This window comes from Nelumbo lutea, chromosome 2 (genome assembly GCF_056320005.1).
Source record: "Nelumbo lutea isolate HS-2025 chromosome 2, American lotus-T2T, whole genome shotgun sequence".
Classification (NCBI taxonomy): domain Eukaryota; kingdom Viridiplantae; phylum Streptophyta; class Magnoliopsida; order Proteales; family Nelumbonaceae; genus Nelumbo; species Nelumbo lutea.
The window spans coordinates 5320982-5333646 of NC_142685.1; the positions used below are offsets into that span (position 1 = coordinate 5320982).

A 12665-nucleotide genomic window follows, 5' to 3' on the forward strand; every position below is an offset into this window, starting at 1 on the left:
TGCTCTCTAGCTCTCTAGCTCTCTACATTCAAAGCTATATCAGCTCGCTACAACTTACTAACTTAAGCATCGGAGTGACCTCACCGGGCTAGCCACCCCGGGTTCTCTGATCTTATTTCGTAGATCCGTTTAGATCACCGTCCGATTGGAAGCCAGATCATCCTCCAACAGGGAGCAGTCAGATCGCACTACATCAGGTTTGATCAATGCATTTACTCTTTGAATAGTAGGAGTAGTTTTGTTGTGGTCTTTCAATATATGTAGATGACATTCTCATTATTAGAAATGATGTGTCTATGATTAATGAAATTAAATGTTGGTTAAAAACCAACTTTGAAATGAAAGACATAGATGATGCTAGTTATGTGATTGAAATCAAAATAGAAAGAGATAAAAAGACCAAAACCTTAAGTCTTTCACACGAGCATTGCCTAGATAAAATTATAAGAAAATTTAATATGAAAGAATGTAATGGAGTTGAAACTCCAATTTGTAAATGAACCATATTAAGTAGGGATATAGCTTCCACCAGTGGTGATGAAGAAATAGAGAAAATGAAGTATAGACCCTATGCTTAAACTATTAGTAGTTTGATGTATGTAATGCTTTGCACAAAACCAGATATTCATATGCTATAGGTCTTGTTAGTAGATATCAAAGTAACCCAAATAAAACACAATAGAAGACTGCTAAAAAAATATTTAGATATCTACAATTAACAAAACACTTCAAATTAACTTGTCATGCAAATGATTTAGAGTTATTGAATTATTGTGATGCTGATTTTGAAAGTGACCCACATGATGGAAAATCCACAATCTATCCGGTTATTTTCATTCCTGGAAACAAGGAAGCTAACGTTGGGTGATACTGTTATAAATATTGCTCTCTCAGCCCCATGAAGATACAAGTTAGATACATTATTTTTTGGATGGACTAAAAGCCTCATGTGTGGCCCTATTCAGATTAAGTAATCTCCGGTTGTCTCTTGCTTGTGTAAGTGTGTGTTTCGGGATCGTTGAGATTCTTATCATCAAAGATTACATATATTTGACCTTAGTTTTTCACCGTTGATGAAGTAGAACTGCCCAGACCGGTCGAGCTCAACCTTAGTGATCTCGTCCTTGTACACAGCAATCGGGATCGACGTGTTGCAGGCCGTGTAAGCCTCCTTCATCACTTGCAACACAGAGTCCTTCTGGGGGGTCATACTTCCAAACTAGAGAGTCTCCGATTCTGAAACAAGTTGCTGCAGCCCATAGGCTCAAGGATGCCCTTTTTATTGGATGGAATTTTCCATGCGTTATCGTTGCCTCCAACCAAGATGTCTCTAACTTGGGTGAATCCGAAGAGAAGAATAAAAAGGAGCAGAAACAACGATGACAGAAGAGCTGACGAAGAAGAAGCCATGACGATAAACCCATAAAAACTTGAAATGCAAGAACCATAGGAGATTAAAAAAGAAGAGGAGGCGATTAACAACTCAGAGTCTCCTACTGAGGCAGAGCTTTGTCGCTGATTTGGTGGTTTGCCCACCTCCGAAAAACCGCAAGTAGCTTTGCCTCCAAAACAGATATTCTTTAATGTTTATCTCTCCTTATTTTATTTTAATTCTGGTTCGAAAAGCTAAACGAATGAACCCGATGCTTTTATTGGAGCCTACAGAGGTGAATAAAATCCCCAGAGAGGAGGCAACTTCAGAGATTTCAAAGTCATCGAAATATGTGGCCAATGAATCCAAACCCGCCATTCTATTCCAATCTCCCAAGACAATGGGAATCGACTACGAAGTACGAACTCCCTTGATAGAATAGTGACAGTGACAGGTTCTCAGCCTTCCTATTTCCTAGTTCTTACCCCTACACAACTCACAAGAAGCTTTGGAGGGCTTAAAATCCTCGTAATAGGAATCAAATGAAGATTGAGACCAGCAAGTGGCTCACCTTTGTTTCACCTGGTCTGTCAAGGAAATTCGGACTCCGATTTTTTGTTTTTTTTTCACTTTCAATCGAAGTTTTCAGCTTGAACGACGACTGTTCTAGTTAATCCAAAAAATAAAAAAGTTAACAAGGTTGATTCACCATTCAGGGGTAGTTTGGTTATAAAAATTATATTTGTGTTGACATGAATAACTTTTCTCAATGAACATTAATGGATAGTGAGTTTTGAAAAACAAAGGGCTCCTTAGACATCTTGAAAATTTATGGTGAGTTATAATTCATGAAAAGTTATGGTGACCCGGTGAGTTTTAGACAAATTCCCTTTAATAAATTAAATGAGTAAATTGCTGAAACTTTCCCTAAAGTTTGGTAATTGCAATCATCTCCCTTAAATTTTTTGACGTAATTTCAAATAGACCCCTTGTTAAAATCCTCTAACAAGAGTCACAAGAATGTCTAAAATACCCATATAGTTACTTTGACCAAAATGTTTATTTTCTAATTTTCTCTTCATATCAATCTCTACCCAAGCCTTTCTAATCTCTTTTACAAAATTGATTCATTTCCCAAATTTGTCTTTCAAATTGTTCAAAGGCAAAGGTGCAACTTTAAACTCTCTTTTTTTTTATCGTTGTTCATAAAGTTTGTATTATTTTTACTGTATAAACCAGCCTTAGTAATAATTGCATGAATATTTTGAACATTTCCATGTTTATTAAAGTATTTTAACAAAGGGGTCTACTTGCAATTATGTCAAAAACCTAGGGGAAGATAGTTGCAATTACCAAACTTAAAGAGATGTTTCAACACTAGTGAAAAACTTTAGGAGAGGTTTCAGCAAATTACCCAAAATAAATTAATATAAAAATATCAGAAATTTTAACTATTTTGTTAAAATATGTAAAAATGTATATATACCAAATAAAAATTTGAGGGTCAAAATTCAATATACTGACCGAGAAGAGGGACATGCTTAGCCTAAATACCATATCCTACACAATTTGGATCTAGGCCAAGGTCTCTGTTTAGGATTTGATCCCAAGCCTCCATTACAATTGACCATAGAACTTACTATCTGATCTACCATCAGTTGATGGGACATAATTGATCTATGTGAAGCTTTTTATTATGATTTATGATTTGCATATTTTTTAGGTTGTCTTTGGTACCACTATAATGTTTTGTGTTGAAACACTCGTTAGACTTGAAAAACAAACACCATTTTTTGTACTTTGAATCCTATTTGATGAAAATGTGTGTCATTTATCCACGTCAACACCACATCAGTGCTACACCAGTCAGTATTTTGAGACTTTGTTTCCCTCAAATTGATGTTTCTTGATACATCCCCTATTATGGATTTTCATGTGAAGTGTTTTGTAACTGTTGTAAAATAAAATGTCTCAACCCAAACATGTACAACAACAAAATTGATACTTGAACTCAAAATACTTGTGGTGACATTTATATTTGAAATACAAATAGCACCAAACAACCCCTTAATCATTTCTTAAAAAAACAAGTAATCACATTCACATGTGTGGGAAATGAGGGAAAAGGGTCTATGTGAACATTGATGTGAGGTGAGAAATGAGTGCTCCTCTTGTGGCACTCAAGCTCACATATACTCTTTTACAACTCAACTGGTAATAGCGGGCCAATTATGATGCACCACATCCCTTCTACACAAGCAGACCAAGCATTCAAAGTTGATGTGTCTTAGCATGAATGGCCTAAGATAATCTAGTTATCAGAGAAGATATGGACAAGAGGGTCAAGTGTGTGACAACTAGAGAGATATATATTATAATTGGCAAGAGTATAAACTACTTTGCTACAACATCCATGTGCATGAGATGGCAGACTACTGTCTAATAAGTACCAAACGATAATGGATGGACGATAAAGAGACCTAGCATTTTGATTAGCAGGAATAGTTTAGGATCCATTTGATACATAATTGGAATTAGATCAAAATCCCTTAGAATTGGAATGGTCTATTCCCATAGTTTATTTGGTTCATATAGGAATTGAAATCAAAATTAGAATAAGCTGGAATTGGTTTCAATCCCAAGGGAGGGGGGTACCATTCCCTTAAATGGAGAAGTACCATTATAGCAAAAATGGGAATGTGATTCTGATTATGACCAACCAAATAATTAGAATTTCATTCCAAACTCTTATTCTTGTAAACCAAACAAGCCCTTAGTTTAACAACGAGAATATTTATTCATTTAGACTGTTTAACAACGAGAATGCTTATTTGCCTATTTGGTCATGCTAAATCTCACAAGCTAACTAGTACTAGCAGTGGGGTTGGTGTATGTCACACGATGTACGAGGAGAAAATCCGATTTCGCCCCTGTGACTTGGAGGGATAGTATGATTTTTAAAACACTTCAAATTATCAATAGATTTGGATAACTTGAATTCAAGGTAAAAATAAATAAATAAATAAATAAAAATAAGACGGATTTTACCAACGTGGTGGTATTCATCAAAATTCACAACTTACAGGTGCTTTTATTGATCGATCAAATTTCTTTTCGGTACCATATCTTTCCAGTATCATAGATTTTCCGTTTTTATTTTTAGGGTAAATTACAGATAAATTCCATTAACTTGGGGGGCAATGACACTTAAATGACCTGAAATTTCAAATGCACCATTTTAGTATCCTCAACATTTAGAAATATACACTTGAGTCCAATTATGTTAAATTAAGGTTACAATAAGGATAAGATTATAAAAATGCCCATGATTAGATGTTCTTTTACTCGCTCAACATTTATTTTACTTTTTTTTTTCCATATAAAAACCATCTCCACACTTGTTTTTAACAAAGAATAAAAGCATTTTAATGAAACAAAGAAAAACAATTAAAAAAACTTGAATATGAATGTTTTTGTAATTTTACCATCATTGTAACCTTATTTTTTACGGAACAAGTGTATGTTTTAAAAGTTGAGAAATTTTCAGTTTAATACCCGAACTTTTAAACATGTCAATGCATTACCCAAACTTTTAAAAGTGTAAATTGGTTCCCGCGTGTCAGTATCTCATCACGTGATGAGTGATGACTTGTGCAACTTAAAATTTAAAAAATTATAAAAGCTGCCTAAAAAAAGCAAGGTGGTGAATGATGACTCAAATGGAAAATCCAAAAAAATCCAAATGTTCGTGTTGGTATTGCACCTAAAATGGAAAACCCAAAAAATTTACTGTCCATTTCCTTCTTCCTCTTGACTCACTACGGCTGATCATTGGTGTAATTTCTCCCCAGTTCTCTCCTCTCTCATCTTCTCTTCATTTTTCTCTCTTTCCCTTTCTCTTGGCCACCCCATAGTCTCTTTCATCCATCGAACCAAAACCTAGCCACCCAATCATTCAATCCTACCGGTTTTCCCCCACTCTCTCCCTCTCCACCTCTCTTTTCCATTCCTCCTCTCCTCCACTGAGATGATCACCGAACCGAAAACCACTGTTCATTGTCCTCAACCTCCCGAAGCATCGAACAACGGCGATAGCTCTCCTCCACCCTTCAACCCCCATCTCTCTCTCTCTCTTCTTCTTCTTCTTCTTCTCCCCAGATCTTCAGCCCTATTCACTTCTTGATGACACACAGAGTTCTATTAGCGTCGCCAGTGCCATCTCTTGTTCATTATCCCCTTCCACTCGACACCGAACAACAGTGACAAAACAGTATCTCTCCTTCCCGATCAATCAATCCTACCGATTTTCCCCTATTCTCTCCCTCTCCATTTCTCTTTCCCTTTTCCCTTCTCCTCCATCGAGCTAATCACCGAAAACCACTGTTCATCGTCCTCGGCCTCCTGAAGCACCGAACAATGGCAACAACTCTCCTCCACCTCCGACCTCTCTCTCTCTCTCCTCCTTCTTCTTCTTCTCCCTAGATCTTCGGCCCTGCTCATGTCTTCTTGTTGACAAACAGAGTTCTATCAGCAGCCATGGTAGTTTCTCTAGGCGTTTGGTTTGCAAATAAAAAAAATATTTGTTCATTTTTGTATTTCCATCACTGGCGTGAATACCTGAATCCATAACTAGCTTGAGGCCAGAAAATTAGAGGATAGGTGAAGGGCATTTTTGTCCTTTAACACTTTTTGAAAATTTAGATATTGCAGAAACTTGTTTGAAAGTTAGGGTACCATTTTTAGTACCTATCTGTAATCCATTTTAGTACCTATCTATAATTTACCCTAATTTTTAACTATAAGTTTGGAAGGAGAAGAAAAGAGCCTCGTTCAGATGTTAGCGCTACTTCGGTTGACGGTTGCATCAGCGCATTTTGATGCTCCCGCGAAAGTGCTCTCTCCAACGGCTTTTATAATCCTCGTTCCCAGGTCACTCAGCGTGAAGCTCACATGGCTGCACCTTTATCACTCCGACAAGAGATTCTCCAAAATTATGACATCAGAAAGAGATTACACCGTTGATCAAAATGTAGCTCGATCAAATTGGCTGATCAACAAGCTCAGCAGGGAAGGGAAAATCTACGAAGCTCGTCGACTATTCGACAGAATGTCCGAGCGAGATGTTATTACGTGGACGAATGTTATTTCTGGGTACATTAAATGTGGAATGATCAAAGAAGCAAGGATTTTGTTTGACCACGTGGATGCCAAGAAGAACGTAGTCACCTGGACGGCGTTGCTCAATGGGTACTTCCAATCCAAACAGATTTTGGAAGCAGAGAAGCTTTTTAGACAGATGCCCCACAAGAATGTTATTTCTTGGAATACTATGATATCTGGGTATGCAGAAAATGGACGAATGAATTCTGCTATTGAGATATTTGAGAAAATGCCTAAGAGGAATGTTGTTTCTTGGAACACAATTTTGAAAGCTCTGGCTCAATTTGGAAGAATAAATGAAGCATTGCAGCTTTTTGATCGGATGCCAGAAAGAGACGTTATTTCCTGGACAGCCATGGTCGATGGTTTATCAAAAAATGGGAGGATTGATGAAGCACGGTGCATTTTTGATAAGATGCCCGAGCGGAACGTAGTTTCTTGGAATGCCATGCTCACTGGTTATGCACAGAACTCGAGGCTGAGTGAAGCTGTTGACCTCTTTGAGAGAATGCCTGAGAGGGATATACCATCATGGAATGCAATTATTACGGGTTGTATTCAGAATGGAGGTCTAAGGAGAGCCCAGAAACTATTCAATCAGATGTCTGAAAGAAACGTTGTTTCTTGGACGACAATGATCACAGGATATGTCCGGGATGGACAGAGTGAGGAAGCATTGAAGATTTTCTCAAGAATGCAGGCTGATGGGATCAAGCCCAATCAAGGAACCTTTGTGAGCATATTGAGGGCTTGTAGTGATTTAGCTGGTCTTGGTGAGGGGAAGCAAATACATCAGATTATAAGCAAAACAATCTATCAGAATGATGTATTTGTGGAATCGGCACTCATAAGCATGTACTCTAAATGTGGGGAGATAACTATTTCAGGACAGATGTTTGACAGGTCAAGCCAAAGAGATATTGTTTCCTGGAATGGAATGATTCAGGCCTATGGAGACCATGGGTATGGAAGAGAGGCAATCCGCTTGTTTGAAGAAATGCAGAAGTGTGGGTTCAAACCTGATGATGTTACATATGTTGGGGTGCTATCTGCCTGTAGCCACTCTGGTTTGGTGGATGAGGGGTTGAAATACTTTGGTGAGTTGGTCACAGATGGATCCGTTGAAGTGAGAGAAGACCACTATGCGTGCTTGGTTGATCTTTGTGGGCGAGCTGGTCGGCTTGAGGAGGCCTTTGATTTTGTAGAGCGTTCAAGGATTAAACCATCAGCTTGCGTATGGGGGGCTCTTCTTGGAGGCTGTAGTGTTTATGGGAATGTGAAAATAGGGGAATTAGCAGCAGAGAGGCTTCTAGAGGTGGAGCCTGGGAATGCAGGGACTTATCTACTGCTATCTAACATATATGCTTCTGCTGGAAGATGGAGAGAAGCGGCAAGAGTGAGATTGAAGATGAAAGACAAAGGATTGAAGAAACAACCTGGGTGTAGTTGGATTGAGGTGGATAATAGAGTCAATGTATTTGTAGTTGGTGATAAATCTCATATTCAAGCTAAAATTATTTATTCTATACTAAGTAACCTTCACATGGAAATGAAGAAAGCTGGTTATACACCTAATAAGAAGTTCCAAGTGAATGAGGATTTTATAGTAATATGATTTGAACCTGCAAGCCTTGGGAAGTGGAGCATGTGGATTGAATTTTCCTGATCAGTGAGTTGTTCTAATTTGTGGCTTCTTTATATTATGTTAAATTTTATTGCACCATATGCATTCGCATGAGCTTTACTGGTTCTTGTTAAGATCCTCTATATGTTAAGATTCCGAATTGGTGCGTTCTTTGCAAGGCTAATGGTGAAAGATCCTACCACTTACTAGTTTCTTGCCCCTTTGCTACTGATCTTTGGGAATGGTTTCTTTCCTCTTTTGATTGCAGGTGGACCCTACCGCCAAACATTCATAGCTTGTTTAGCCCCTCATTCTTTGGTTGGCCAAACAAAAGGGGAAGGATAATGTGGAGGTGTGTGAGGGCTGCTGTTTGCTGGACTCTTTGGGAGGAAAGGAACACCAGAATTTTCTCTTAAGTTAAAAGAAGTAAAGAATGCCTTATTGAAGTAGTAGCAGTGAGGGTGGTACATTAGCTGAAATCCTTGGACCTGTTTGTTGATATTTCTACAGATATGTTGCTGAATAGCTGGCCGGAGGTGGCAAATTCTGCTCCTGCTCGCTCTTTAGTTTGTCCTGTGTGGTCATCACCAGGAAGTGGACTTATAAAGCTAAACTTTGATGGAAGTAGTGAGGGAAATCCAGGTCCATTAGGTGTAGGAGGGGTTTTCAGAGATGAGGATGGGAAGGTGCTCGCTTTGTATTCAGGTTCCATTGGGTTTGGAGACTCTCTAAAGCTGAGGTCTATGCAGTACTAGAGGGTATAAGGAAATCTAAAGAACTGAATATACAAAAATTAGTCATGAAGGGGACTCAAACCTGGTCTTAAGTTGGTTACAAGAAGGTAGTGGACTTTGGAAATATGCTAATGAGAGGAGGGAGATTAAGTGGCTAACTAAAGAATTGGAAATCAAGTTTCAGTGGGTCAAGAGAACAGCAAATGCATTTGCTGATGCTTTGGAAAAGCAGGGGGTGGGAAGGGATCAAATGTTTTGGGCTGTTCTGTAACTTTTTCTTTTTTGTTATCTTCCTGGAGAGAGTTAAGCTTTGGAGAGCTGTAACTAAATTCTTTTAATCTAATGAATTCCAGTTATTGATCAAAAAAAAAAAAAAAGAAGAAGATTCATGTGTAATTTATATATCTATACAATTTGCACAAGTACTGAATCCTTAAACAGTTTGCTTTTGTTTGTTTTTTTTTTTTTATGAGAAAAGTTTAACCAAATTTCATTAAACTAGAAGAGAAGAGGATGTGCGAAACAGGGGAGAACCCCAAAGAGATTACAAGGGAGGAATTCTGTCACTGTACAGATTTTCTAAGCGAGCACCTAGCTTGGGTAAGCCATCTGCAATAGGAATTAACTCCCTCGGGATCGGATTTGCATGTAGACAATTCAAGGAGTCCCTTGCTTCTGCCAGGCAATGGATCACCCTTGAAGGACCCCCTTCCTTATCTTTTAGCCATTTGATGGTATTTGCTGAGTCCCCTACTATGGAGAGATTCTGAATATCCAAACTTTTTACTATTCTGATTCCAGTTAGAGCAGCCAGCACTTCAGCCTTGGTTGAATCTGTAAATCCAATTGGCCCACTGAAAACCCAGCGAGTATCACCTCTTTCATCTCTTAAGATGCCCCCAATTCCAGCTAAACCTGGATTACCTGCAGCACTCCCGTCGAAGTGTAAGATCATCCCACCATCCCTGAATACTACCGGTTGTCTTATGGGAGTCTGAGTGGAGTGTGGAAGAAAAAGAATGGTTTGAATATTTCTGCTAAGATCATCATTTGAGAGATCTTGGAACAGCTCTGAATTAGCCACCCAGAAGTTACAGAGATAAATTGTTTTTATTTTCTGAGGGACTTATTTTAGATTCAGTATTCCTAATGATTCATTAATTTATAAATTGTGTTGTTTTTCAAGTAAAGATTAATGGTGTTCCTATAGTTACACTTAATTTCTTTAAATTCATTTTTTTTTTCAGGATTTCTATGACTAGAATATTCTTGTCCTGTGTGTGTGTGTGTGTGTGTGTGTGTGTTTTAGTTTATATATCTGGTGAAGCAAGGATGTCTTGGAGCTGATTGTAATAGGAAGCCTTGACAAGTAAAATCAATATTTCTCTAACTGAAACAAGAGAAAAACACTGATTTCCTGCTTATATTACTATAAAGTGAAAACATTACTTCTTTGAGTCACACAGAAAGAATACATATAAAGAGAACCTCTATCTTTTCTTTCCACTATTTACCACCTAAAATATACATGCCTCCCTATTTGTCTAATATAAAGAAAACAAACAAGCCTTTTCTCTTGTACCTCTCTCTCTCTCTCTAAACACACACAAAAGCACATGCACACATGCATAGTAATTTCAGTTCTGTTAAAATTCTCTCAGTTTTAAATTCTCTCTGTACTTCAATACTTAAATTTCATGGTACAAACTAATTTTCTTTTTCTTTGAATAATTCAACTATATTTTTATGTTTTGATTCTCACATGATGCTTGTATTTATTGCTTAATATGATTTATGCACTTATTCAAACTGAAAAATGTTTCAAGGAATCACTGATGAGACTTCTTTTTCTGTGGCTTGACCTGCATTTAATCTTGGTATGCATTTCAAAATTCTCTCAGTTTTAAATTCTCTCTGTACTTCAATACTTAAATTTCATGGTACAAACTAATTTTCTTTTTCTTTGAATAATTGAACTATATTTTTATGTTTTGACTCTCACATGATGCTTGTGTTTATTGCTTAATATGATTTATGCACTTATTCAAACTGAAAAATGTTTCAAGGAATCACTGATGAGACTTCTTTTTCTGTGGCTTGACCTGCATTTAATCTTGGTATGCATTTGGAATGATTTTATATTTAGAAACATCCTAGCAGATTCTGACTAATAAATTCTTTGAATCTGGTCCTCTATGATCTTCAGTCAAAGAATTCTTTAAATAATCAACTTGGACAAGATTCACCAACTTGCCAGATAATGGATGAACTAAGATTAACTGTTATGAAGCATATTTCAAGAACTAAGATTTGGTTTCTAATTTACTATGGTTATGTATTAAGAGCTGATACTGGCTATATTCTTGCGGCAAACTAGGTCTTCTCATGTCCATGATTAAGCCTGGGCTTGGAGCTTATTCCTATTCGACAAGCTTTTGGATGCAATGGAAGTCATGAATCTACATCAGCAGATTGTGGAGTAAGATTCTATGTTGGGGCACACTTTAGATGATATTTTGATGTTTAGCACAAGTTCGTGTCTGTGTATCATACATATGGAAATCAGGCTGCCTCACAAGGATATTGGGTGTTTCCTATACTTCCATTTTTTACCAGTTCAAGAGAAGAAAATATGAAAAGGACAATATGATGGCTGGAGAAACTAATAAAAATTCCACAGCTTATGCTTCAGTGCTTGAATGAGGATGGGACATGATGAAGCAAAATTATTACCTTTTGCTATTAAATATTGCAAGTTTATTGTCACCAAAATGCGAGCTTAAATGTGGAAAATACCCACCATGCTAGTTATGTGGGACCTAGCAGGAATTTGGAACTTATAGTGTCATTTTCTTGTAATTCTTCACGGTCATTGATTTTCATTAAATTCTTTTATTTATTTCAGGCCATCATCTTCATCATTATGACCAATATCACTGGCAAATCCAACAATGAAGATGGCTTCTTTATCATAATTTTTGAGCTCAAGAATTAAGATGTTCATGGCATTAAATCTTCTTGTCCAATAGGTAACAATCAATTAAAGAATAAATAATATCTGGTGAAGAAAATAGCAAAGAGAGAAGAATAAGAGAAAGAAGAGAAAATCAGATCGTGGGTCTCATAATGAGCTCCCTCCTACCCCTTAATATAGCTGCTGGAAATATGTGGAAAATTACAAAACTGCCCCTAATAAGGTGGCAGTAACAAAAGACCTACAAAAAACTAAAATAGGCCCATGGCCCAATAATGATAAGTCTGTAAACTAAATAAGAAGCATAAGAAAAAAACAGCAACTAAAAAGAGCTAATAATTTCACTTCCATTATTGTTTTTAACAAATATGATAAAAGAATGTTCATGGCAAATTCAAAACCAAGAACAAAAGGACTCGGGCTAAATATTTTGTTGAATAAATACTAGTAAAATATCAGTTTTTACCTGTAAATCCATTGCATCTGTCATCTCACATGATAATGTTATGGTCACACCATCCGGCAGCATGCATAACAGGTTGCATAGCAGCAACCACCGCCTGGGCGCACAGCATGCACATGCCCAGCACCGCACGGCAGTGGCACCATGAGGCGCGTGCACACGCACCGCGCGCGGCGGCACAATGACCCGCGTGCATGCACCCAGCAGCAGCAGCAGAGCGGGGCCCACACGACAGCTCATAGGGGTGGGCCCACCCTTATCTGGATACGTCAAAAGAACTCGCCGCCAGCCTTATCCTCATCCATTATCTTATCTTATCTTATCTTATCTTTATCTTA

At 37.5% G+C, this 12665-nt stretch overlaps 2 protein-coding genes across 3 annotated transcripts; one reads left to right on the forward strand and one right to left on the reverse strand.

Moving 5' to 3' along the window:
• Positions 1–5147: 5147 nt before the first annotated feature.
• LOC148868238 (uncharacterized) lies at positions 5148–11794 on the forward strand. 2 transcript variants are annotated; one of them, XM_088967872.1, is made up of 2 exons: positions 5148–8201; positions 8425–9298. In XM_088967872.1, exon 1 carries the CDS (start codon positions 6207–6209, stop codon positions 8145–8147), a length of 1941 nt encoding a protein of 646 aa, XP_088823998.1. In that variant the 5' UTR covers positions 5148–6206; the 3' UTR covers positions 8148–8201; positions 8425–9298. The 2 variants fall into 2 exon arrangements, with proteins under 2 accessions (XP_088823998.1, XP_088823997.1); XM_088967871.1 differs by lacking the exon at positions 8425–9298 and adding an exon at positions 11268–11794 and having other exon boundaries at positions 5149–8201.
• LOC148868239 (uncharacterized) lies at positions 9435–9845 on the reverse strand. Its single transcript, XM_088968521.1, has one exon. It carries the CDS (start codon positions 9843–9845, stop codon positions 9435–9437), a length of 411 nt encoding a protein of 136 aa, XP_088824647.1.
• Positions 11795–12665: the final 871 nt, after the last annotated feature.

Excerpts from the sequence above, each read along its gene's own strand:
- LOC148868238 (XM_088967872.1), top strand. The coding sequence starts at position 6,207 with ATGTTAGCGCTACTTCGGTTGACGGTTGCATCAGCGCATTTTGATGCT.
- LOC148868239 (XM_088968521.1), bottom strand. The coding sequence starts at position 9,845 with ATGATCTTACACTTCGACGGGAGTGCTGCAGGTAATCCAGGTTTAGCT.